General features: G+C 39.7%; 1 protein-coding gene across 2 annotated transcripts in view; it reads right to left on the bottom strand.

The window, feature by feature from the left end:
- The window catches only part of myh10 (myosin, heavy chain 10, non-muscle), a 45,338-nt gene extending 27,474 nt beyond the window's left edge, over positions 1–17,864 (bottom strand). The window contains exons 1-4 of one of the 2 annotated variants that reach the window (XM_084559140.1): positions 17,729–17,864; positions 14,834–15,215; positions 8,142–8,298; positions 685–712 (exon numbers count right to left, since the gene is read on the bottom strand). In XM_084559140.1, coding sequence (XP_084415266.1) covers positions 685–712; positions 8,142–8,298; positions 14,834–15,178 — 530 coding nt within the window. In that variant the 5' untranslated portion in view covers positions 15,179–15,215; positions 17,729–17,864. Of the gene's footprint in view, positions 1–684; positions 713–8,141; positions 8,299–14,833; positions 16,176–17,728 lie in introns of those variants that run through there. The other variant, XM_084559139.1, reaches the window with a different exon arrangement.
- Positions 17,865–27,531: the final 9,667 nt, after the last annotated feature.

Here is a 27,531-nt window from a genome sequence, read left to right as displayed (position 1 = left end):
TCAGTGGATGGTGGTAGTAAAATACACTATTTTATGGCACCCCCCTCTGAACTCAGTAATTAGACTGTTGTTACAGCTAAAATAAGATTGTGAAGGGCCCATAAATTAATTCTACTCTGCTCTGAATTAAGTCAAATATGTGGAGTTTGAATGAATATAAAAAGATTCTCATTTATGATTTTAACACCAACAACATAACAGCCTCAGTGTTGATGCTGCTCGAGGACAAGGGTCAGTGTGTGTCTTGATACCCTCCCTAGCATTTTCTTTGACTACATTCCTGTCATCTGTAGACACTTGTCACTGAAACTATGCCAGAGGGCTGTGAAGCAGAAATGTCAGGCATTTCTCAGAGCTGCATTTCTCACTTTTCTTTCAAGTAGTGACAGTCTGGTCAATGTCACAGAGATGCTTGCTTTAAAATAACTGTCAAGACCCGCAGGTGACTGGTTCACTTCCATTGCCCTTATGAACTTGTGTTATTATCAGGGAATGCATCATGGCCACTCTGAGTTTTATTTATTCAGACAAGAATACCAGAGAGAAATATACACTGTGATGTTATTTCCAAGATGTTTCCAAGTGGAAAGGAGACATTAAATTGGGCTAGGTGGCTCAATTTCTCTTGCAAAAAGATTAAGTGTGGAATAAGACAAATACAGAGTCATGCAGTGGTGGACTCACGTGCAAAGAATGGATTGGTCCTCTCGATCTGTTGGGTGGGGGGTGGGGGGGGGGTAAAGGGAAGAGGAGAACAAACTAGTTAGCTGCACTTTCTTTTATCAGTTTTTATCAACTGCATTCAATCATATTAAACACAACAACTGAAACAGTCCATTTCTAATCTACACAAATAAGATTTCCATCTTTGTAAATACTTCCTGTGAATGTATTTCATGGCTAAAGTAGTTGATTAGCAGATTCAAAAACAGGAGCTTAGTCATCTCTTTGGTCAGTAAAACAAAAAAGTCAGTAAATCGACTGAAGAGTTTGACTGAACAGAATACAAATGTGATTCACTTCTTGTGCAGTTCAAAAAATGGAATTTGTGCTGTGCTGATGACTACTTGCACACTGAGGTCATGTGGCAATAAATTTTGACAGTAAATGTGTCTCCTTAAGCCTGTGGGGTATTTCAGTTTGGAGGGTCTTGTGAGTCATCTCAAGGCCATACAGGAGAAACGAATGGTCATGATGTCATGAGAAAACAGTACTTAGTCTTCCCATCAATGACCCCTATAGGGATAGGGCCTCCTGTCCAGTCACATGGTTGACTGAGCAGCAAGAAGCCCAAGGATTAGATGACAGCCACCAGACAGTTCACCTACTGAGGTGATGTTGCATTGTCCATTTACAACTATGGACAGATGTCTATGAACTCTGTCAAAGACAATTACTAATAGTAGCTATGTCATAATTAAATGAATAATTAGATCAGGGTTAGTTTTTTTTTTTAAGTAAATGTTTGGCCTTGTGTGTCTTTAGTGGACAGATACAGGAAGTTATGAGGTGAGAGTGAGGGGACAACCTCTGCCACTGCAGTGAGGGGTTGTAACCTCAGTTTATGAGATGCCTGCTCAACCAGGTAAGATATAAAGGCACCCCAGATTCTGATTATTCCCTTTGGGAACAGATTTATTGCCCTTGGACACTGAACATTTCAATAAATAGAATGCTGTCTTTAAGTTTTTCATTACATGATAAACCAGTCATCTCAAAAGTGTTTGAATTATAATGATGCCAAATAATACATAATTATCCTCGTACACAAAAAGACACCCAATGAATACTGGAAACATGCTGAAACCTGTGACTGGCTGATTGATTTGACAGCTAAAAATCAATTGTGCATTTACTTTCAATAGGCTAAGACGTTTTCCTGTAACTTGCTATGAGCAAAAGCCTGCTCATTAGGAGGCCTGAGCTCAGAGGTCTTTAATACTGTGACTGAACTGCTACGACTGCACATTCAGTAATAGGAGGAGTTACCACTGACGGGTGATTGGCAGGCTGATGCATTAGTAGATTGACTTGGGGGAGGTAGCTATGAATAGCTCAGGGAAATACACTGAATGAGCCAATTTATATTTACATATTTAAATACAGATGTAGCACAAACAAGACCTTTGTAATTATTTTACTTTAAGTTTTAAAAGAGACACAACTGCAAGTACTACTCAAATTACTCAAGTTATAGCTCAAACACAAATAAAATTACAGCGGTAGAGTAATCGTGCAGTGTAGCATGTCCAATCTGTGACTGCCTAATCTAGTTCATCATGGTTTGTGCCCTGATCTGCCTTTCACCATGAAGGAGGGCACTCATTTTCTTATCAATCTTCCAGATTAGAAACACAAAAATGTACACCATCTAAACCTGTGTTTCACGTACAGTCCAAAAATTCAACTTATATGATTTAAAGTGAATTCAGTTTTATTTATCATGTCTTTAAACTGCAAAGAACTTTTATTGTGGGAGATCTGAAGCATAAGTTTTGGACCTATTGCTCTATACCATGCTGTGAATATATCAACTGATTTTGTCCGTGTTTGTCCCTGACTGGACTGTTCTGCCAGAGGTAAAGGTTTGCTGAAGTGCTGACTGTGTTCCTTTGGGGTAATGATGGAAGGTTATCTGAATGAGGACACAGCTGGATGGCTCATCAAGGACAACTTGGGTTTCCTGGCTTTCACTACATGCTTCCTGCAGTCATGTAAGGGGACAGCTACCTTGGCACAAATGCACTAAAGCTAGACTGATCTTTCGTGAAAGTCACCACACATGCAAGCATTAGCCCCTACCTTTGTCATGTCTGTCTTTACATTCACATCCCTATCTGAACAGGACACCAACACCCCTCAGAAAGTCTCTGTTATCAGACTGGCTGCAGACACAGTGGAAAGATATGATCCAGTCACTGTGAGACTGCTCACTTCCATTCACCAATTAACCAGTTATCCAGCGACCTTAACAACAGCTCCAGACTGTAAAGTGCTGATTACTGGCAGAGACTGCGTGTCTGTGCAGATGAGAATTATATAACAGGGCTGTTATTTCTGTGGCATTACTTAATAGTCATAAGAACTTTTGTGGGTTTCTCATGATTGGCAATGCTGTTGCCAGCTTCACATGACTCCATTATGATGGAGGGCGGCAGAGATTTTCCCGAGGATATATAATATTATTAGCTCAAATGAAAGCTGAGGAGTTTGAAAATATGTTGAATAGTGGATTTACATCCTCTAAATGGCAAAAGGCATTAGCCATCAGTGCCCACCACTGATGACTAATGCCTGTATTTAGGAGTGGCAATGAAGTGCTAACACTCACCTCAGAGAGCAGCCCTGCACAAAGATCTAGCTGCTACTAAAATGTCATGGACAAAATACCAGTGATGTGAGCAGAGAAACACACATTAGCTGAATGTTCAAAGCAATAAAGACAAACAACTAAAAGTTATTTCAGTAAATGAGCGTCCACTTGGCTGTGTAATGAATATCAAACACCTCGTTTCACCTTCAGCACTAGTGAATCATTTATGGTTGTACCTAGTCTTTTCTCCTAAAACAAACATCTACAACAAATGCTGCTAAAACACAATAAACACACAATTGAATCACAAAATCAGTATTTCTGGGAAGCTAAATTCTAATCGAAGATGCTTTCCTTAAAAGGCGGTTTAATTACTATGGCTGATCAGACCTCCAGTCAGGTGGAGCTTGGGTGATGCTGTGCTTTGCACTGTGTTAGCTCATAAAAGTATAATGGTTAATTTAACAGTGACAGTTGACCCACCCTGATGTGTCCAACAAGACCAACAGAAGGGGTGAAGAAGATGTCAATCACAGCTGGCACGAACTCACACAAAGTTGAGGCTTTAAAAAAAGAAAGCGTGCTGGAACAGGAAGAATAACTTCTGTAATCATACATGTGTGCTCTAACCTTGTAATGACACATCCAAATGTTGCTGCCCAATGTCCTGACTGACAGGATGAACCTGGGTGGCAACCACCAACCTTTCCATCACAGCTTCACTTTATTCCAATTACTGAAAATGCAGTGTTTCCACTGTTCTTCAATGTTGAGATGCTACAGCTGTAGACATGTCAAGTTAACTGTGTCTCAACCTCTTAAATAATTATCTAAAGCCATCGAGTCATGGCACAACATCAAGCATCTAATCGCCGCCGACTAATATCAGACACGCGGAAAACACTTTCATAGCTGTATAATGACCAATGGGTGGACTACCTCATATAATTGATTTTCCAACAAAAATAAAGTAGTGGGTATCCATCCCATGTGGCAATTATAGGATCTGCCTCTAAGCACATTTGGAGCAGCTAAACGTTGGCATGAAGCTGAGCTGTAACAGAGTAGTAATCTAAATTTTTGCTGATTTTTAAGAACTTTAATAACACAACTCTGTCTGCAGTGTCCTTTCTGGCATAGAAAGCCATCTTCAAACACAAAAGGGGCTTGTGATTGTTTATTAGCTCAAGGCCACAGAGCAGTTAAACATACGACACATTGCCAAAGGGACTTTACAGCCCATTAAAAGGAGGGCTATATTTCAGCTTTCAGTGGCATGAATAAATACTTATCCATTATCCTACTACACCTTCCAGATATAAGAAAACCATTTACTATTGGTCAAAAGGGATTTGACTATCCCTGATATCTGTGACGAACAGACAGAGGTATCTGTCGGTTAGATTATATAACTGCAAGGAGTCGATCATCTCAAACTATCCGTTTTAGGAGCGAAATGGAAAAAAAATCTGGTGTGGCCAAAGCTGGGGCTAAAGCGTCAGCCAAGGACTTACAAATGGAAACAAATGCAAGGTTTGGTTGTTTTGTTTCCTATGTGGACGATTTCTGAAAAGGAAGGTCCGTAATGAAATCTGATAGGATGATTAACTTTGTTTGGAAAAGCTGACAATGAGATTTAGATTTTTATTCAAGGTATGCATGCAAGCTGAAGCAAACTAGAGTGATGGAAATCGTTGAGGCAGTTGGCACTTAATAGCTACATCAGGTTCAAAACAAATAAGAAATGGCCAGTGTGGAAGCCAAACGGAAATGACTAGAAGAGAGAAGACAGGAAATCAGTGAGTGTGAAAGGGAAAATAAGAAATTCTGAAGGCTACTTATGAAGACAAAAGGGTGAACGAAGGAAAAAAAGCAGAAAGAACAAGATTTAGGTTCAGTAGCTAACACAACAGTCATAATAGTGATTTAAATTATCTGACAAGCAAGGCTCATATAAGTCTACCAGAAATTATTTTTATATTGACTGATGACACTAAGTATTTGTTGTCACCGGACCAGGACTCAGGATCCGCTCTACTCAAAAAACCTTGATCAGGACATCCCTACTTACAGTTACAGTTTTTGAATGAATCTCTGAATGTGGGTTTATGTGTCCAAGAAGCAAGCTTCAGCCTGATGAACACAAAGTCTCCATAGAACCACAAAGTGGATTCATCTGATATTCAGATAACCTACTGTGGTAGTATTTATCACACATTTATGGAACAAAAGTTAGGGAAAAAAAGAACAATAGTTTCAGTGATTGTAAATCTGTTCCTCATCCGCAACATCTTAAATAAATGTTCTACATTATTTTAGTAAAACATTAACACATATTTCCTGTTTGCTTTACATAGGTGTCCAAGACAATGTTTGTGGCTGAAAGAGTTCAAAAGGCGACCAAAGCCGTTTCTGCTACAGTCCTGATTACTGTCAGGTGGGGCCAGTGTTGGCTGAGATTGTAAGCTGTGCCATTAAAAACATTACTGAGCTTGATTTATCCCACATTTTGGAGAGTGTTCTTTACACTGGGACATTTGTGTAAACAACTTTGCTTTCTTGAAACCATGCCTTTAATCTTATTAAAATCAGTAATGCCTTATGTGAGATGTTCATTCTTTATAAAAATGAAGACAAATCAAAGAGCTGTGCTTTGGAAGAAACCCCACTAAGCCAAGATGAATCCAGCTGGACTTGACCTAATGCCCTGATTAAACACCAAGGAAAGACTCAAGAAGGAGGTCTTTCTTCATTACCACTGAAACAAAGACCCTCTTTTTCATAACTCCACCTGGGACACTTGCAGCTCTGTTGATGCATGTCCACTCCTGGAACCCATCACATCTGCAGACATGAACCTTCCTTTAATATATGCTTTCATTCCAGCAAGCACAAGCATTTCCTCCCAACACACTCCCATATATGATAAAATTAGCTTCTTGTATGTCAGTGAACACGCACTGACAGACCAGCAAGGTCAGTTATGCCAAATATCCTGGGGTCTAATCAATGACAGATGTGTAGTGTGTTCTAGAGGTCTGCTTATACACCCCGTCTTTGTTAGCTAACACTTCATTTCACCTCCCATATGAGCAATGACTGGCTTCACAGCAATGTTGCAGTAATTAACAGTTCCCTGCGAGGTTCAGACACCCTTCGGTCGTAAATATGGTTTGCCAACCCACTCAGGTCCAAATGTCATAAATCAAAAGGCAACAAACTATTTGTCTCCAGTGTTCTCCTTGCTCAGGTGTCAACTGACATAGCTATGTTTACACTTTTGTCTATTTAGAAATATGCAGTAAGTGTAGAAAAATTGTGTATCTCTGCTTCACAGCAATTACAATTTTTTTTTTTTTTTTTGAACATTACATTATGCTGATGAATGAGCCAAAACCAGAAATTCCTGTCATGTTGTTTCAGGAAATAGATTTCCTATAAAATGTATCTAACCACAAGGACAGAGGAGGAAACTGATGATATTTTTCAGTGTTTAGCTTCCCTCTAACTTTACTGATAGCTTGAAGAAAACCTCCCATACAACAGGATATTCTTTTATATTAACCGGGTTGCTGAAATGCTCAGGGTCACAGCTGAACAGCAGCTGGCATCCACTAATCTCCAACCTACAAACCTATTTTTCTGCCACAACTCTGATATCAAATCTGAAATCTGATACCACTACAAAAGGGTTGGAGTTCCATAAAAAACAAATCACAGGTCCTGTCACAGACATTCAGTAAAGAGCCTTCTGAAATGCTCGGGGGCAGAGGTCATTGCCTCATTCAAGCTGCAGAAAGAATCAACAAAAATATGTTAGAATCAAAGCATTACTAATTGACGGATCTTGCAGCCCTGCCCCCACATGTCTACGACCATCCATGCAGAAACAAAGTTTGCAGAGAATAGAGGGTGTGAATAAAAGAGAAGGCGGCAACACAAACAAGAACCTAGATGGACTAAATGACGGGCTGGCACAGTTCCATAGCAGCTACTGGAAATATGTATGCACATGCACTGACATGACAAACCATCAGTTAACCCAAACAAGCATCTATTTAATAAAGTTTAGAAAAAATAACTGTAAGTCAGCTTTGTGAAAAAAACATCCACATTTGCAGTGAAATGAAAGTGGCTAGTAAAAATGTCTTGGGAATGTCACCATGCTTTTGTTCAAAGACAGCAAAGGTGTACTCAAGCTACTTGTTGACGCTTCCAAAACATCCTTCCGTGGACCAACATGAGGAAAGCAAAGTCTAAAAGGACTGACGGGACTGTCCAGCTTGTCACCACCCCCACTGGCCGGCCCTCACAATCACACAAAGGATCTATTGTCGAGCACAATGGGGTCACCCTCTCTGTTCTCGCTGGTCTGATCCTAGTCAGTCACTGCGCATAGAGCCTGGAATATTTCCAACCACCGAGCAAGGATCTTTCGAAGACATCATTCAGTCTGAGCTACCTTTACTTACAAGATTTTGTGTTTTTCTTTATGAATTACAACAATAAAAAAAAAAAAATGCAACAACTAGAGCAGACTGACAGCACTGTAGAAGTCAGTAAGTAGTAGCTGTGAAAGTGCTACAAATATGATACACTCGCGCTCATGGTCGAAGTCATATCCCAGTGAGAATGATTATCAGATCATGCCTAATTGGATGCTGAAAATATGGTAAATAGATGTGACCTTTTAAAGAGCAAAAAAGACTATAATAAAACGCTGACATTAAATGACATTTTAAAGTGTGTTAAAGTGGTAATTCCTGTAAGTGTGGTGGACTGAGATAGACAAGGAACCAACAGCCACATGATTAACACTCAGACTTACCTTGCAGCATGCATCTGTAAGCCGACTCTGAGATGGCGTATATGTGAGGAGGCATCTCGTGCCTCTTTTTGCCTCTGTACATCTCGATGATGTTCTCTGAGTAGATTGGCAGGTTTTTGTAGGGATTTATGACCACACAGAAGAGACCGGAGTATGTCTGGAGAAATAAAAGAGACCATCGTTGTTTATCAATTCACACAGCAGCCTTAATTGTCATCATTATGCCACGGTAAATATTTTACAGTATTTTAATATTCATGTGTATTGATTATTCTGAGCACAAAATGGACAATGACTATGCAGCTTTTAGTGCAATGTCATAAGAACAGGGTGGTTGGCACAGCCCCATACCAACCCCCAGTAATCAGGAGTGCTGCTTCAACAAAACATATTTTAGCCACATAACATAAGGCCCACCAGAAAATGTGTATGCTATAAGAACATTATTATCACAACTTACACTGCCATCAGACTGCCGTCCAATAACAAACAGAGTCATTTACCCTGTACAACACAGGTGATGCTCGTCTACCACTGTGTGACTGTGAAGTTTTAACATGAACATGTTAACACAACGAAGTCACACAATAACACAAAGTAAGCAATCTAGCTAGTGAAAGACAAGCAACTTAATGGAGTATGGAGGCTTGAAGAGAGCATATATCAATGAAACAGCTTCAGTTCTTTTCCAGTAAAGGATTGATTCATTTTTAAGAGGGGCCTCGTTTTACATTTTGCTTCAGACCGTTTCCATGAAGGATCATTGCTTGGCTTCTGTGCCGTTGCTCCTGGCTGCTTCACCAAACTGGTGCTTTGTTGACCACCATGTTCTGCATGTAATAGACCCACTATGAATACCTCACATAACCCCAAACTATTCCTATCCCATTATATACATAACATCATAACATCTTAAAAAGACAAATACCTCTGCCCTTACTCTGGGAATATCTTGACCTCAGATCTGTTAACGGAGTCGAGGCAGCCCACACGTGTGGGAAGCAGTGTGCACCATTTGTTACCAGAAAGTTTTTCCAAAAGCATTATTTCCCAAATTATTACGCAAAAACCTTTGTATGTGTGCAGCATCAGAACATACATGTATATGAACCACAGTAGAGAAAACAGACACCTAACAATGCTGGACAAAATAAATCTTCTTGTCTTCTTTGCAAAAAACATGATGATTGCGTCTCTCAGATCTCTGCTAAACCAAAGGATGATGCTCTACTGTTTGGTTGGTTAATACTTGCAGACCAAGGATTTAAAGAAGCTAAACCTTTTTTACTCAAAGTTATTCTTAGAGGACCTCCAGGAATTACATGGCGATAGATATTACTGGCTACTTCATCAGAATTCATCAAAAACACACATTCACCATGTTAACACTCAATCTATAATATTTGATTACCATGTTTCCCTCAAATACTGTCATAATTATATCATATAGTTTGCTATTAATTTGCTACTTAAGTGCATTAATCTAATTAATTTATTTCAGTATTATTTAAAACAAATGTTTGTAGATTAAGGTATAATGATTCTGATGTTCTGATGAAATGTTGTCATCCACGATATACCTGAACCTGAACTATATATAACTGTATAGTCTGATACCAAGTACCAATAGTTTTGGGTACTGTGACGTTGGCCACAGAAAACAAAATGTCAGATCTGTGTATAGATGTATAGACTGGAGTAAAACCTGATCCAACCCCAATCCTACATTTTAGACTGTATCTCTTCCTGTAATTTTAAGTAGACTCTTTGTTGATGACACATATGACAAGTCTGTACGACTCATGAATTTGAATTGCATGGAAGAGAAATTTCTGAATAACAGGAACTTTGTAAACGACACAGATTCTCTTTAGTTAGCTGTATTTGACACTCAATAATAAATGAGATAGTATGAGTGATTTTTGCATGAGGCCCATTGTGTTGTCTATATCATGAATTCATAGAGCACATCAGAAAACTGTGCATGACTGTGAAGTGTTGACACACTGCCAAGGACCTTACAGCATTCAAGATTCTTACTCCACTTACTTATTCTCCACATAAAAATGAATCAGTTTCTCTGCATTAAACTGGTGGCATTTTTTACCCAGACAACTGAAATCGTATGTTGGATGGTGTCATTTTAATCTACAACAGTATATCTGTAGACAGACCTGCAGACAGACTGGCCAGGACAGGGTTAATCCCTGACATGTCTGATGCTGCTGTTGATACACTCGAGAGCGCATGGGCTACACAATAGATTAATTTGGGGGGGATAAATCACAACCATGTATCTAGTTGTGATCTTTATTGTTTTGTTGAGCTCTGTCTGACCTGTTTGTTTTTTTCTGTTCAAGTCTTGATAACTTTAATTCGACTTTCATTTAATTATCTTGTCTGTGGTGACCAGAGGACTTTGGAAGGCTCAGGGACTCTACCCAGTTGTTGAACTTGAACAGTGGTGAAATAACCAAAGCATGCTGGAGGTGGATTGTGTTCACCAGCGAAGGAAGGAGGGAGACGCTTTTAACAACACAAATGTCACCTGGGTGGAGATACACACCATGCATTCGTACTACATACACAACACATATTTACAGTCTGATTCTGTGGAGAAGGAATCATATTATGATGTGACTGTAGCATTCAAAATGGAATCAGCATCATCACTCAGAATATGACCTTGTGACTAAATTATTTATAGCTGTTTAGTATAATGTTGCTCCAGTAAACCAGTAAACAATAATATACTCTCAATATAAGGAATTGTTATGATAAAAAGTATTAGTGTATGCCAAAGATGCTAAAGCTGGTTTAAAACCTGAACATTGATAGATATGCATCTAAACATGTAGAGAGTCAGAACCTTATCTAACCTTAGCAGGTATCACTGGTGGTGGCTGCGTCGTGTGCTGTAGCCCACAGTGTGGAAGGTGGGGGTAATGTCACCAGATGGCCACTAACCCACCCCTCCCTGCATCTTGTATGTGCACAGATGCTTTGGACATGGATCAGTGCTGCAAGCTGGCTGTACAGTCATTTGTTACTCTGGAATCACTGGAGGTATCTAAACACTGAACTTAAACACTGCTGCCTGTTGTAGGAAAACCGCTACAGCCCATATTCACACCACTGAATTCAATGTTAACATCACCTTTAATTTATAAAATGTACTGTATGCTCACTGTTATAATAACCCCTTCCCAGACCCCCTACTGTGGGCACAGCGCCAGGCAGACAGATCCGTGATCCTGACCCAGCATGGACCACAGGCAGTGGGGAGACAGATGACTCAGCTGGCTGAACTTGATGGTGTACCTCAGGGGGTATTTGGGGGATTAGTGGGGCCCTGAAGGTAAGGGGTTGGCTACCTACACAACTAGGCCAAACAATACACCAGCCAGCAGCCAAAACAAAATACCACAGGGTTGCGTTTCATTCCTATCTGAAAACACAAGTTATGACATAGGAATGTCTCCTCACAGGAAAGTTACCAATACATTTAACAAAAGCATATATCATTCTCTGAGTCAATGCAGCCCTGAACCCAGTTTGTGTGGGTAGTAACCCACACAAACTCTGGCCAATAGAGAAAAACTCTGACACATTTGAAAGGCTCCCTGGCTCTCCAGAAATGCTCAAATAAATGTCTGTGAACTGCACAGTGCTTAGCAACAGGGCCTCTCTCTCCGGGAAAAGAGGAAACGATTTCTGGGGTCTTTGCGATTGCATGAATCAGTGTCGTCCATTCTGACATAAGTGGGTTTTACCACATCTTTTAAAGTATCTCTGCTCACTACACAAGGGAATTAAGAAATGCATTTGCCCAGCACAGTTCATTTTAATTATTTCCATATGTTTCCAGATAAGCTGAAGATTTGCCTAGATCTGTATTTGCTCTAAATCTAGAGGTGCTCTTAATCTCGTTCAAACACACTTGATTAAAACGGCAACCCTGTCATCACTGTGGGCTCTTGACTGTTTATGAGAGTGAGCTAGCCCAAATTCAAATAACTCAGAACACTTAATGTTTCCGGGGTTAATGAAACTATCAGCAAACAAAAGTGACCCGAATGACCTTGCATGCAAACTGGGGTGAGTTGTGGATTTATTTGTATATACAAGATAGACAGACAAACACACAATTGGGCCAAGAGTCACAGCCCACTCAAAACTGGATGAAATAGAGCTGCAATTACCATCAGATAATTATTTCGACTGCTGTGGCTGTGCAGCATGAAAGTCTAAAGGGGACCAGTACATTAACTACATTAAGATGGAAAACTAATTCTAAGACAACTAAGAACACTGCCAGGACAGTGACAAAAAATTCTGTTTATTTTCTTTCATTAAATAGAGGAGGAGTCTCATGTCTAGGTTTCACTTGTGAACAATGCCACCAGTGCTCCAGTAAGAGACAGGCTTACACAAACAGCTTGCCGATACAGGCGGTCACACAAAGCTCTCAGCCTGAAGCTGTCACCCATCCTCTTCAGGATGCACCACTTATCTAACAAAGGACGAGCATGCAGTGGCCTGCATTCAATAATACATTATAGTGACTTCATGGCTTTATCCAGTTTGCCTTCTCCTCAGCAACCAGGTCAGACCACGTGTGATTCATCATGGCTATGCTAGTCCAATTTAAAATGTCACACAATCCTCATAAGCAGGACAGGGAAATATGCAGGGGTGCTAACACAGCTGACCAGTAGTCCTGCATGCATCTAAACTTCTTTAAACTCTTTGAATATTAACTTGTGGACATTAGGCTTCAGTGAAAGCAAAAAAGATGGTAATACAGCAGCACAAATAATGAATTACAAAGGTCTAAAGAAAGGCATGCCTGTTGGCCTTCAGAGCAGCAGTGCTGACATGGATTGGCATGTGTTTCTTTCTCTCAGCAAAACTGACCAAATTCAGTTATTTGAGCAGACAGATGTTGCTTATCAGTGAACACAAAGAGCTCTCTTAAGGCGGTTTGGTTACAGTATGACTCAGCACTGGCCTCCCTGAGCTAAGAGATGGGGCTGTGATCATTTCTTTCTTCACCATAAGCCCCACGAACATACAAGTATGTTCTTTACCTAGGATTTTCATTAACAGAATAAATAAAAAGTCAACTGTACGACATCACTGCAGTAGCATGTGTAAGATAAAGCCAAGAGAGAGGTCCCAAACACGTCAATGCAAAATATTTGACAAAATCGTCGTTGACTGCTTGAATCTGAGAAGAGTAATAATACCTGAATGGAAATTTTTTTCCTTTAATCAGTCCCGTCAGGAACATTATGCCATAAGGCTTGGTGGTTTGGCAGGACATCTACTGGATAATGACAGTGATGTAATCATGCCTCATCAATACAAAGCATGCATAATGTCTTCATTAGCTTTTCAAATGTTATGACTTCATCCACAAAGCTTCTTAAGATGTTTCTCAATGGCCAACCAAACACAACCTAAGAATACTGAAGTATAAGATACTCCATGTGCAATCAGTTTTGGCCATATTATTTCATGACCACTCTCAAATCCTTGCAAGTTTTCTTCCACATACTGTGCTCCAAGTAAAAGCTAAGTTCTCAATTGTGGGCTGTAAATCTGAACCCCACAGCCCCTGCCTCTTCGTGGGGTCTCAGGTGGACCACAAGCTCTGACTCTGGGCTATTCCAGGAATGCACGTCATTAAGTGGGTCATAATCACAGGGGAAATCAGCAAATTATATGGGACATTATGACTTGTCGGTTGAAGGAAGTGCCTCTGGAACTGACACTCAAGTTTAAAAGGCTATGGAGACAAGGAGATGTACCAGTTATGTTTAATAAACACTTTCCAACCAATTCATTCTAACATAACAGTCCTGCACTAAATCCCTCTTCATGACTGTTATAATGTTCAGTTTATATTGAAACAGAGTCAGGAGGCGGTAATTCAACTGGATGATCATTTTGGAGTGTGTAGTTTGTGGTGCTGTTAAAGTGTTTCTGTTATTTAGCCCAGCCCACTGATTAAAATGGGGTTGTCAAAATAATAGAAACGTGTGTTGGTAAAACACAATACAATTCAATAATACTATCACAACCTCCGAAATGAAAATGCACAGCTGAATCAACTCAGCTCTCAGTTATTTGAAACTAATGAAAAGACATGCACATGCACACATTTGTTTTCAGACCAAGAGAGAATGATTCTATGCGAATGTAGTATTATGTAGATATGGTCATAATACATTAAGTATGCCTCTTCGTTAACCTGTACAGGGAATGGATGTTCCATTGCCGTCTATCTCAATGTTATGCTGCTCTGATGAATTCCTAGTGGCCTGTAGGAGAACAGGTGATTAAGTAATCTTTGTCCGTCTGGTTAAATCATCACTGATGAGGCCAACTTGCATCGTTTTTTAACCAATAACCACATGTGACTCACGCATCACTGGAACAAATAAACTAGGTATGTTAAATAATCCTCTCTGAGGACATTGGATGCCACTGAGACAGCTGCACCTTCATACAGAAATATTTCAAGCATTTTACTTGTTATTGTAATAGTAAACATTATCTGTGTGGGTTTGATTGTATGCTGACAAAGTAGTAGATCCCTGCAAGGGAAACTGCAACCAAAATGATATTTTTTTGGACTGCAAGTTATTTTTGAAAACCATTATATTTTTATGAATTACAATACTTACATAGATGAGGCCAGAGTAGTAGCGGTCTTTGAGGTTATGAAGCACAGACGCTTCATTCAGGCAGGTAAGTTCAGCCATGTCCTCCACCTTGCTGAACTTTGGCGGGTTCATTTTCTGGATGTCATCCTTGTTGACCACTGCCTTCTTTCCGTTCTCTGCCAGCTCCAACACCACCTCATCTCCACGCTCCTCGCGAATACTCGCAGCCTCAAATCCATTGCGTTCTGATGGGATCCATACTAGCCTCTTGGCAGTCCAGTCGGCCTGTGCTGCCGGGTTGTACACCACAGCTCGGTCCACAAAGAGGTACCGCTCCGGGTCCTCCTGCCCACTCCTCTGTGACATCGCTGCTGGAAACCAGAAGCAAAACAATCTAGACCACCTGTGGGGAAGGGAGAAAGCATAGTGTACATGTGACCAATAAAAAAAAATCATGAAGTTGACTAATTTACTGCTAATGAGTTCATGCTGCAACCCAAAGTTGTTATGTAAAAGATTCTTTTAAGATATTTTTCACAGCAGACATTTGACTTGTCACTTGTCATAACATGTTAGTGGCATGAAAGTGGGACAGAAAATACATAAGTCTAGGTCCCTGAAACTATAGACGCTTTAAGGAAATCAGCCTTGATAACTTTCCACATTTACATGTGTTCTTTTCTGGTATGACATATGGAAAAGATTCACATCAAAAATAACTTATTAATAATATGTTTTCTTAAAAAGCCAACATAATTTGCAACATTGACCAAAAGGAATAAATACATCCAGACATGTTGCAGAGAGAGCTACTGGTTCTAGCAACTGATACAGCACTGATTGTTGTCTCTAATGTCCGCTAAATGCTGGCTCCAAGAAAGTCCATGATTTATTTTCACTGGCTTGAATTCTCCAAATAACAGGAACCTATTTTTCTCATAAGAAGTTGAGATCTCAGTAAGCAAGGCCATTGCTTCTGAGGTTTGTATAGTGCATGTATAGTGAACTGGCAAGTGTCTCATCTTATCACAGTCACACACGGTGGTGGCTGCTTGCCTGTCACTCCTCTGCAGGAGACTGTGATGGCTAGTTTCATAGTCGTGGTACTATTAGAAAATGTATGCCAGCAAAAAACACTGGACTCCCTTTATGTAACTTTGTGGAATATAATGTTCTGGAGTAAAAGGAAATATAAGTTGACCACAAACAAAATACAAAATACAACTATTCTAGTGTGAACTATGTTTTAAACCAAACAAAAATACAATGTCAATGTTGTATTTTGTCATATACTTGGGTTAATTTACCTACTACCAGAAGGACTTGTTTGACCACACAGAATGGTGTGCCTCCATCCCTGTATATAACCATGGCACATGGACTGACATCACCATTTGAGACAAGCCAATGAGAAACCATGACTGTTTTGTTCAATAAAATCATGGTGACATTTTAACATTTAAAGAATTTAGTAGCCCATTCCTTAAGTTACAGTATAAATTATTAATATACTGATTAGTTTGCAGAAGTTATCATGTTTATGATAATCATTCAGCTTTTCGAATGTTTATTTTTCTGCTTCTCGTTGTCTTATATGATAATGTATTGAATATCTTTGGGTTTTAAGACACTTTAGACTAAACAAGCATTCTCAGATATTTAAGATGGATTTAAAAAATACATTTTTTTTTTTTTTTTTTACAGGGCAAATGACTGACCAAGTAAATAGCTGCTGCTGTGAAAAAATACAATGTCAGATGGCTTTAAGAGTATTTTTTATTTTACTCTCTTCTGATTTAAAACACCACACAATTAATTACAATAAAAGAAAATGAAGATTAACTGACAGTACCAAGGATTATTTACTGCATCCCTATATTTAATAAGTTAGTGTATTAATCAATAAAGAATAAAATTACAATGAATAATAAAAGCAGTCACTTCCACAAAGTGTGCTGAAAACACACTTAACAGAGCGGCTGTGGTAAAACTTGACACTTGATGCCCTCAACAGCTGATGCAGGGACAAGTTCAAAGTTAGCCGTGACAGAAAGCACCACTCCAGCTTGCATCTATCTTGTTATTATTCTGAGACGACCTCTGCCGATTAAAGCTCAGAGATGTTTAACCTACAATCTAGTCCCATGCTTAAATCAGGCGCTGGTTAGATACGAATCTGGGTCAGGTCACGGGATGGGGGGGGATCAGTGTGGCTGCTGGCTGCCGTGTCACTTTGGTCCTCCTTTCAACTCTGGAGTGTATGTATCACATCGCACCTCTATTAAGATATTCGAGAAAAGGAGGGCCGAGAATTTGCAGATAGCTTTGGGAACCATGGGGTGATACTCATGCCGGCCAGGCCAAACAGCTGCATCGGCTAGTTTAGCTTGCTAACGCTAGCTCAAAGTTGGCGTGCTGTGCTTCATATCACACCCGCTAGAAAAGATGCCTGCATGGACTCCACAGCACCGATTAACCAGCGGAACACAGGTGTTTCAGCTACAATTTTTTACACTTTAAGTCATAAAAAACTGAACCAAAATTCATAACTACTCGAATGTTAACGCAAATGGGAGATTTACTGTGCAGCCTCCTCAGGCAAAATCCCATCATGGGTGTGGGTGGCTCAAAGACGTCTGGGTGGGGATAAAAGCTGGAGGACAATGACCACGCCGTTTCACAGAAGCACTTGGAGATTAGACTTTTAAAACACATATCTGAAACACAAATACTACTTTAAGATCGGCTCAGACTTAACACAAAAGGCACACCGGCTCTGCGGCGCCGGCTAACGTTAGCAAGGCGGACGGTCCTCCATCATTAAAAAGTCATGGCACAATAATCCGCTAGCTAACGGTTACTGTTGCTAGCCACTACATCCTCACTAACCGCACCTGGCTTTTCTGCAGGACTTACCACGCACAGTAGACGAATAACCCCCGCCCGGGTGTTTGTCGGTATAAAATGTAATAGTCCTTCAAAGCGTGCTAAAATAGTCCCTTCTTTCGCCCGCTCTCTCATCAGTGGTACTCCTCCACCATCCAGCACCCTCTCAACCGAACTCTCTCCGGCCCGTGAGGATGCACCGCACCGCACCGCCGCACTCTTCGAGGGCAACGCCCACAACGGAATGCTGGACTGCGATTGGCTGTCAAAGTCTGGTGCCTTGCAGTGATTGGTGCAAAAACAATCTGCATCCCAAAACTTTGATGGTTGGTGACTGCCGCCCAGGATATAAACACCTGCAGACCGGTGGATGCGGCTCTTCACGGCTGCAGGTCATTCAAATATCCTTTGATATTGTAGTCAACATTTATCAGTTTCTCCTGAATACCTTATATTATATTATTTGTCTAATATATACTATTAAAATGAAAATATATGTGGTTTATTATCTAGTTTTCTATTAGTTCTACACCTGGTGTTTATAAATGCGTATATACACACTTGCCAAAAGATTAGGTACAATACTGATAACGAATACATTGTAATACAATCTCCTACACTAAATCTCCCTCATGACAATTATAATGTTCTGTTTATGATAAAACAGCATCAGAAAGGTAGTAATTCAACAGGATGATCATTTTGGAGGTGTGCACCTAATGAACTGACAAGTGAGTGGACAGTATATTGTTATATTTTATCTCCAGAGTGTCTATAAAGCGCTTTAACCTGCTTCCATGCCGAAATGTTTATCTCATATTTGATACATTGTCAATTAAGTACAGTAAAATCTATGTATTTGTCTTATTATATAGCATCCTCTTCTGCAATATTACATATACTGTATATAGCATATATGCTCAGGAATTCGACCACATTTGCACATAAATCATAAAGTATGTAACTTTACTTTTCTTTTTATTTCACTTTCTATATTTAAACCTTATTTGAGTCTTTTGTTGTGGCTATTATTTTGTTTATCTTCCTAATATCTACAGGCCATATCCTGTCTGCAAGTGTATCATCCTTTTTTGTTCTCTTTCATTTTTTGTTTGCTTGTTTGTTTGATGTGTGTCTCTTATATATTCAATTTGGGTAAAAATAAAAATCACAAGTCAAACACATAAACTCATACTAAAGTTAAATTCAAAACAACCCGTCTACTTCGTTTCCATTCAGACCTTTCATACTGTGTTTAAATACTGCCCTCTGGTGCATAAATACACATATTGCTACTGCCCACCATGTATAGTACCTCCCATGTAAAACAGATAATAAAGAGCTGCAAAGGAACAATAACTGACTGATTGGACAGTAGTTGTCAAAAACCCCCAAAAGAAAACAAGAACATGGAAAGCAGGGAGCATATCGTCATGACACTAAGTCAAGTGAAATACCAGAGAACCTAAATGTAATGATTAGACATGTTTAGGGCATTAAAGGGTGCTTACCAGACAATTAAGCACATTAATTAGCACAGTTGAAGATATATGAACAAGAAAATACTGCGTAAGCTCCAGTTTACAGTTTGCTTTTATTTTCTCCTGAAATATTAGTCCTGCTGTTTTTTGACATCCTGCAGCAGCTACAGCTTCTGCTATCTAACTAACATGTTATTTGTTTTTGGGATTTAGTGCTTAAGTGGTTGTGTTGAACCTATGTAAGGCCTGATAACAGGAAAAACTGGAATTTTAGAGTTTTTTAAGGCACATGCAAGCCTGAGCAAGTACACATAAATTAAAAGGAGGTGGATTCACTAATAGGAATAGTACAATTAAATGTTAATTAATAGGAATGGAAATGAATTCAGTATCAACAGTATATTTAATCATGCTATGTTTCACTATTAAAATATAGTTTCTTAATACATTTTTATGATATATTTATGTGTTTACTATTTACAATGAAGTCACTTTTGTTTTTCATACCAAAAACAAGTCCCCTGATTGACTACTTTGCCGGAGTTATGGATTTATTCTTATAAGATATCTATAGAAAAAGAAGCTCCTCCATGTTTGTTGTAATAATAGCCTTCATTGTTCAGTTTATAGCTATGCTAAAGAAGTTCACTTTGGTAACCACCACTATGTCACAATGTTACACTTCATTACTTATGTTTTTTCCCCTGAAACAGCAGCTTCCTGGATCTATCAACATGTTCAGATCATAGACTGGTGCAGGTGGATTCATTTTTCTCTGCCTGCGCTACCTCCACATAACCACAAGATGGCGTCAGTAAAGCGCTGTTCAGGCTCCTGTAGGAAAGACCTGAACAGCTGTTGTCATGGTGACATTCAAGAAGATTACAATTAATTTTGTTATCCAGATGAAATTATAAAATGTCTCTATGGATCCCAGGTGAAGTTGGACGTGGAAACAATTTAATTCAAATGCTACAGCTGAAACTAGAGAGTGAGACAGGAACCTGAGTCAATGTGACATCTGAGAAGATTTCTGAACAGTCAGGTAGGACAGGTCAGTTAGCTAGGTCTACTAAACAAACCAAAGATGGACCTGGTGGTTGACTGATTCATATCAAACATTATTTCTTTACACTAAATTCAAAAAGGGGACTAAACCAGGCCCAGGTGACCTATGGAAGTACATATATGAACACAAGCTAGATAACATAATGCTAAAATTAGCCAGAAATGCTAGAGACCTAAAAAATCATTGGTCTTTAGGAAAGTCAATAATTAATAAGACAAAAACACTGTTTTTTGTTTGTTTGTTTTTTTGCTGGCAAACAGACAGCACCAGTTTGTGTTTTCCAGGTTAAAATCACAATGCTAAGCAGACAGTAGAATACTAACATATTAGCCACAGGCTCATTTACATGGTTAAAAACAGTTTGGGTCATCTCATTATTAAGTGTGGTTATTAAAGACTAATATTACTGAACACTGTTAAAAATATTAATGCTGTTTTAAAATCATTTTTCAAACATGCCATGTCTTTTTCTACGTATGAATCTTTAAATCTTCTATTTCTGACAGTTTAGTATGGACCTTTTACCCATCATGATGTGTATCATATTTGCTCTACATCAGATTATTACTGCAACCTTAAGAGGTCTGTGGCCTCTTTAGAGGTCTGTGGCCTCTTTAGAGGTCTCTGTACAGTGCATTGTAGTATATTGTAGTATACATAGTATACATAACTACCAGTGTACTGGGTATGTACACTTGTATGGATGTGGGTCTATCTTTAGTTCCCCTTTTCTTTTCTGTTATTCATATTTATTCTTTATTTTTATTCTCTCTTTAGTCCAGTTACTGTAGGTACTGTACACGGGGAAAGTCTTTTGTGCACTATTTTTTATCAACCTACTTCCTCTAACCTGCTGCACCTTCATATATGGTAGTTAAATAAACAATAATTTAATCACCTCTTAACTTAATCGCAGAATTCCTGTGAGTGACACTGTTCGCTCATTTAAAAAAATCGAAGATTACATTACTAAATACAATAACAAATAGAATTGCCATGTCGTTGCCATTTTTATGCTGAAAATTGTCAAGTTTTTCAGACATAGTCACCAATGCCAGGTCTCCTTATACAACACAGTGTTAAGATTATTTGATTGATTGGAATATTTGGTTTTTGGAGTGCAGCAGAGAGTAGATAGCAGCAGCAGTAAAGGTAAAGGTTTGCTGAGTCTCGTCTTGACAGAGCTCCAGACCATGCATAGTTACTTACATCCTCACACGTGCTGTGTGACACTTTTATGTATTTCTATTACTCATGAGCCAGTCATGTTTTTGTCAGAGGTGCAGATGTGTTTGACTGTATTTTATGTATGTTTCCCTTCATTAACTCGGTGTTTGGCTTCATATATGAACCAGTTAACTTTCACGTTGCATACTGAGCTCTGGCATAGCTTGTGTGACAGATGCAAGACGTCTGAGCGAGTTATTTCATCTAGTCTTGACGAGTGACAGCGTGACACCCTTTGGTGTTGCACAGAAATCTGCCATTTTGCAAAATGCTGTGACAGCTCCATTGCTCAATTGTTGGCTTCTCCAGTTGCCTCTGTGGCATAATAGACCTGTCATCAGCATCGTCCTGCACCACCCCTCTTCTGCTATTGTCTAGACAGCAGTTTATCAAAAATCTCCATCTTTTTTTTTTCTTCTCTTTTTTTCGCTTGCGTAGATAAGGAATGTCAAATGTGGCGTTTTCGGTACCACCGAGCCAGATTGGGTTGAGATGAATGCTTGACCTCTGCAGGCACTGTATTCAGTTCCCTGCACAAACATAGATTGATGTGCTCTCTCTGTATATGTTCACTGAAGAATCTCCATCTTAAGTAAGTCATTTTCTCTACCATTGAGTTCTCAAATTATATTTTCTTCACTGGGTTGAAATTGTCTTTTAAAAGGTTTTTATACACAAATGATCTTGAAATATTTTTCACACTCTAGCGTCATCTCCCGTCATCATGCAGTAAATCTTGCCTGTCAGAATAACAAAGCTTCAGTTCAGATGAAGTAGTTTTAGAATTCTTCCTGACTTTGAGGGCACTGAGGAGCACTGTCAAAGTTTACATCATACACTGTGGTCGTTTTATAGTTTGATTTGTTGATTCTTCAGAAAGACCATAATTAAATGTAACTGCATGAATCAGACAGGACTTGTCTAAATAATTAAACATTTTATTTTCAGTTCAGTGTCTGGTTAAAGATCCTTGTGCACGAAATTACTTGATTAAAGTTTGAAGGATTGCAAAACAAAGAAACGCTGTGGTTACATAGCAACCAGTGCACTGGCTGTAATGACATTCTGATCTGTTTCCTTTCCAGCCCCAAGTCATCCTCAGTTTCCTCCTCACCCGACGAACTGTCTGCTAAAAATGTCCAGACACAAAGCAGGTACCTCTACAAGACACAAATCTTCCACTTTGTGCATCTTTCATTTCTTCTATCTGTTTTGTTGCCATATAAAGTAAGTACATCTGTGTTTGGAATGTACTGATGAGCATAGTACAAACTGATGTTATAAGAAAATTATTCGTGTCAATCGACCAAAAGTGAAGTACCCACTATTCTGGGTAAAAATGTTTTGACTAATTGTGCTCCTGATTTCTGTGTTGTGCTAAATGTCAGGGACATTTCTAATGTTCTAATTTACTTGAGGATGCTTCATTGATAATGACAGTAATCATCAGTATCAGCATTATAAACAGAGATTAACAAGAAAAAAATCTCATGAACTATTATTTGTGTAATGTTTAAAGATATAATTATGCCAGCATTCTGCACATTACACATATAATGTTCACCAATCAGCCATTACATTATGACCATCTGCCTAATATTGTGTAGGTACACCTTTTGTCTTCAGAACAGCTCGTACCCATTGAGACTCCACACTGCAGGAGTGCTGTGGTATTGGGCTAAGATGTTAGAAGTAGATCTTTTAATTCCTGGGATGAGACTTTTTTGTCCAGCACATCCCATATATACTCAAAGCAGTTTGACCTGCACTTGCTTGTCTGTCACTTTGGATTATACATGCCAGCCTTCGCACCCCAAACATCAATGAGGCTTGGTGGACCAATCATCATTTTCCCTACCTTTAAACACTTTTCGACACATACTGACAACTCCAGACCAGGTACAACCCACAAGAGCTGTAGAGCTTCCAGATGTGCTGACGTAGTCATCTAGCTATCACACTGTGTCCCTCCCCAAAGTCACTCAAACCCTTCCTGCACATTTTCCAACAAGTCAAATTTAAAATGGTTACTAGCTGCCTTAAAAGAAATGACTGACAGGTACCATGATTACAAGATAATTGGTGTTATTCTTGTCCCCTGTCAGTGGTCATAATGTTATGGATTGTTGTGTGTCATATGGACAATAAATTGCATCATATTTTTTATTGATCTATTCAGCCTTATAGATATAGTTTAACTGAGCATAAAATACATTCACAACAGATTCAGATACAGCTTCATAGAGAGGAATCACAGGCAGGTAGTTGGACATAGGACTGACAGGGTGCCATGATTTATTATTCCATCAGCCAGTGCTTTCCATAGTCAGTTCAGCTTCAGGGCTCCGATGTATCAAACCAGTGAATGGAACAGCTGGAATAAGTGTCAGAATCCCAGAGTAGCAAATATGAGATATAAGATGGTTGGTTATTACATTTCGCAGACAGGTCAACCAACATTCTCATATAGACAGCAGCAGTGAGTGTAATTATCACCAGCGATGTACCTTTGGGCAGGGCAGTGAATGATATCTAGGAGGCTGAAAGTAGAGGCAGCAGCGCATTGATATTTCATTCTTCATAACCCAGAAAACAAATCATAGCATTTGTTGCTGTTTTTAATCCTATACTTAAATTCTAAATTCTTATGGAGCCAGACACCAATATATTTAGATTATTATACAGAGAGTAGTCATGAATACTAAATTGCATTAAGTGATGGTTTTATCCACATTGAGGCAATTGTACATATAGAAATATGAAAGCCTAAAGCAATATGTATATAGCAATAGATAAAATGATTGTGTATAATGTTAGAGGGGTCAAGTTATAACCCATTTTATCTGTTCTCCTCAGCTCAGCAGAGCATTTTAGTATATGTTAGCTCACTGTTATGATTTTACTCATATTTACTCTCATCATTCTCGTAGCGCTATGTTTAGCAACTAACTCATAAACTTGGTGTACACCACCAGCTTAGCAGCTTTACAGTGGACAAAAACATTACTGCACGAGATCTTCAGGTTTGCACATGGTAGTTTGGACTTGACAAGTTTGACTTTGGAGGACGGGATGGTCATTCTGTTACTGGAACATCAGCGTACTTTATAAAATGCAAATGGAATACTTGGCTGTCCAAGGTCCACCCAAGTGGACTCCTGACGCATTCTTGATAAATGGGCGGGGAAACACATCCGCGTATTAGGTATGAACTGGTCTGCTACGTACTTTGAATTGGAACAGTACCTGTGCAGCGAAGTATTACGTTTCACATAAGAGAAGTAAAGACAAGAATGCAGATTGAAAAGAATGTTTCATTTTCATTTCTGATTTCCCTTTGTGAATGATGAACATGGACCACTGCCCCCTGCTGGTGTGGATAGTTATTTCCTTTCATGCAGGCACAGAATGTGCTAGCGAAACTGGCCATTGGCTCCGGTCTTTGCAATGAGTTCAAATGCAACATCACAGATCACCTTTGTTGCCGGTAGCTCTTTAAATTAAACAGTTTCCTACTCCCAGGTCCGGCTGAAGATCACAATGTCATCAATGTAAGCTGCTGCATAGTTTTCTGCTCCTCTCAAAACTTCATCCACTAACCTCTGGAATGTTGCTGGTGCTCCATGCAGACCAAAAGGCATCACTCTGAACCTGTAGAGACCACTCTGAACTCTGAACGTTGTCAAGTCCTTTGCAGAGTCTGTAAAGGGCACTTGCCAGTACCCTTTACAGAGGTCAAGGGTCGACAAGAAGTTAGCATTCCCTAAGCGTTCAATAAGGTCATCAACCCTTGGCATTGGATAGGGATCAAAGGCAGACACAGCATTCAACTTTAAAAAATTGACACAGAATCTCAGTTTAGGGTTGTCCTTCTTTGGGACCAACATCACAGGGCTACACCACTCACTGTGAGAGGGTTCAATGATACCCGTAGCCAGCATCTCCTCCACTTCCTGCTTCAGTTCAGGAACAAGTCTGGCAGGTATGCGGTAGGTGGAAAATACTGCTCCTGCAGTTCTTCCTCATCGGTCACTGTGCGCGCCCACAGGGTTGTAGACTGGTCTGGTTGGTCCACCCATTCCTTCAAAAGAGCTCATATGTGACTGGGCCAGGATATCTGGCATAGTCACAGACTACCAGTATATACTTGTGGCCTGCACTACTCCTTTCTAGTGGCCCTACAATGTCCATGGCAATACGGGAAAAGGGTGTATCAGTGATTGGCATATTAATGAGAGGTGCTCTATCTCTCTTCCCACCAGGAGCTGTAAGCTGCCACTGTGGACACAACTGACAATATTTTACTGTATCCGAATACTGCTGGGGCCAATAAAAAACGGTGAATCATTCTTAGGAATGTTTTTGTGTAACCTAGATGTCCTGCCCAAGGGATAAAATGGCTAAGGTTAAAGATAGTGGACCTCAAACTCTGAGGAATGACTAGATGGCCACCAATCTTACTATGGCGATAGAGCCTGTCTTCCTTAACCACAAATACGTCCTTTCCTATTTCTGTGACTTGGGTTGACTCATGCACACATTTAGCAAACACAGGTTTAAGTGTGGTGTCTTCCCTCTGTAGCTTCGCAATGTCACTCAGAATGGGAAAAACAAAATTCCTCCCATCCCGCTGTTGAGCTAGCTTGTTCCTGGCTACTTTTGGATCAGGTGACAGCTAGCAAACTTTCACTAGTGCCGCTGGCCCTGGCCTCACGGGACTGCTTAGCTATCAACTCGGGAAGGATAGGAATATCACAGCCTAACACCACCTGATAGGGTAGATGTTGAAAAAACCCTACTGATAGCACGTAGTGTTGACCATCAACCTGCATGGGTACTTCAGCTATGGGGTACCTTATCACCATGAATACAAAAAACATCCACAGTTCCTCTTTGAAAAACTGCTCCATGATGATGGTGTCTCCAATTTGCTCTTTTGTGTTAGTTTTTGGTGCCATCCACTTATCATAGAGGCGTGCCTGTAGCTCTTCAAAGAGCTACAGGCACGCCTCAAGGACCTTTACAGAGACCTTAAAAGCAGGAAGAGATCCAAACTTTCCTCCTTTTGTCTCTGGAACACATGGTGGGTATGGTAAGTAACTCAACAATTAACTTAAATATTGCACATTTGAAATAAAATAATTTTAACTTGTCTGAGTCTGATTTTATATGGAAATGTTGAAGGATGATTTGTAACCAAATATAATGCAAAACACAAACAAACCCAGGATAGTAAGTGTATGCACATTACAGAAAAAGGTGGAATTTGGCAAACAAATATTAAACAAGCATGATTAAGAAGAAACAGTAAATGGGACAAATGGTGTGGTTCTCACCCACTTTGTCACACCTACACATGCATAAAACGTGAGGTAACATTAGCAGGTTTTTGAAGTCACAGTATTGCTGAAGCGGTAAATGTCCAGGGTCAGTGTCTTTTATCTCTATTTTTGGTCTCCACCGAAACGACGTTTGTAGGAGCCATCCATGTAAGTCTTTGAATATTCATGTCTTTGGCGTGTGTGTGCACATCGTATTGGCACTTGGGTGGAGGGGTGTCACTATGGGTGTTTACCCGGAAGTCGATAAGTGATTGCGCTCACCTGTTCACCGGTGCTGGCCTTTAATCAAGGGGTAAGGTGAACATCAGGAGTGGAAATTTCTGTTGACCGCATTAATGTGATTTCGCCTTTCTTACTTTGCACGGACGCATGAAAACAACCGTAAGCTTGTACAGCGTTGTGAAAAAGAATAAAAGAGAGTCAAATAGACTCGGAAGTGAAGTGAAGTTCGTAGTGTGCGCGTCGTCAGTTTTTCTCCTGTGGTCGCCAGTCAGCCGCAAAAACGTTAATCCGCTATGCTCACCAGCTAGTTGCTAAATCTGTGTGCTGTTTGGTGCTGAGCAGGTTGTGTTTACTGGTATCACAGGATTTGATTTCAGCTGTGGAGGATTGACAAGAGTGGTGAAACAAAACCATTTTTTTGGTTTGTTATTAACATATTAAATGGAGCAGGAGTCACAATTTCTCAGAAAACAACTGCAGGAGCGTAGCAAT

This window comes from Chelon labrosus (genome assembly GCF_963514085.1).
Source record: "Chelon labrosus genome assembly, chromosome: 2".
In the NCBI taxonomy this organism is placed as follows: Eukaryota; Metazoa; Chordata; class Actinopteri; order Mugiliformes; family Mugilidae; genus Chelon; species Chelon labrosus.
The sequence above is the reverse complement of the archived record's forward strand: the minus strand, read 5'-3'. Positions and strand labels throughout refer to the sequence as shown.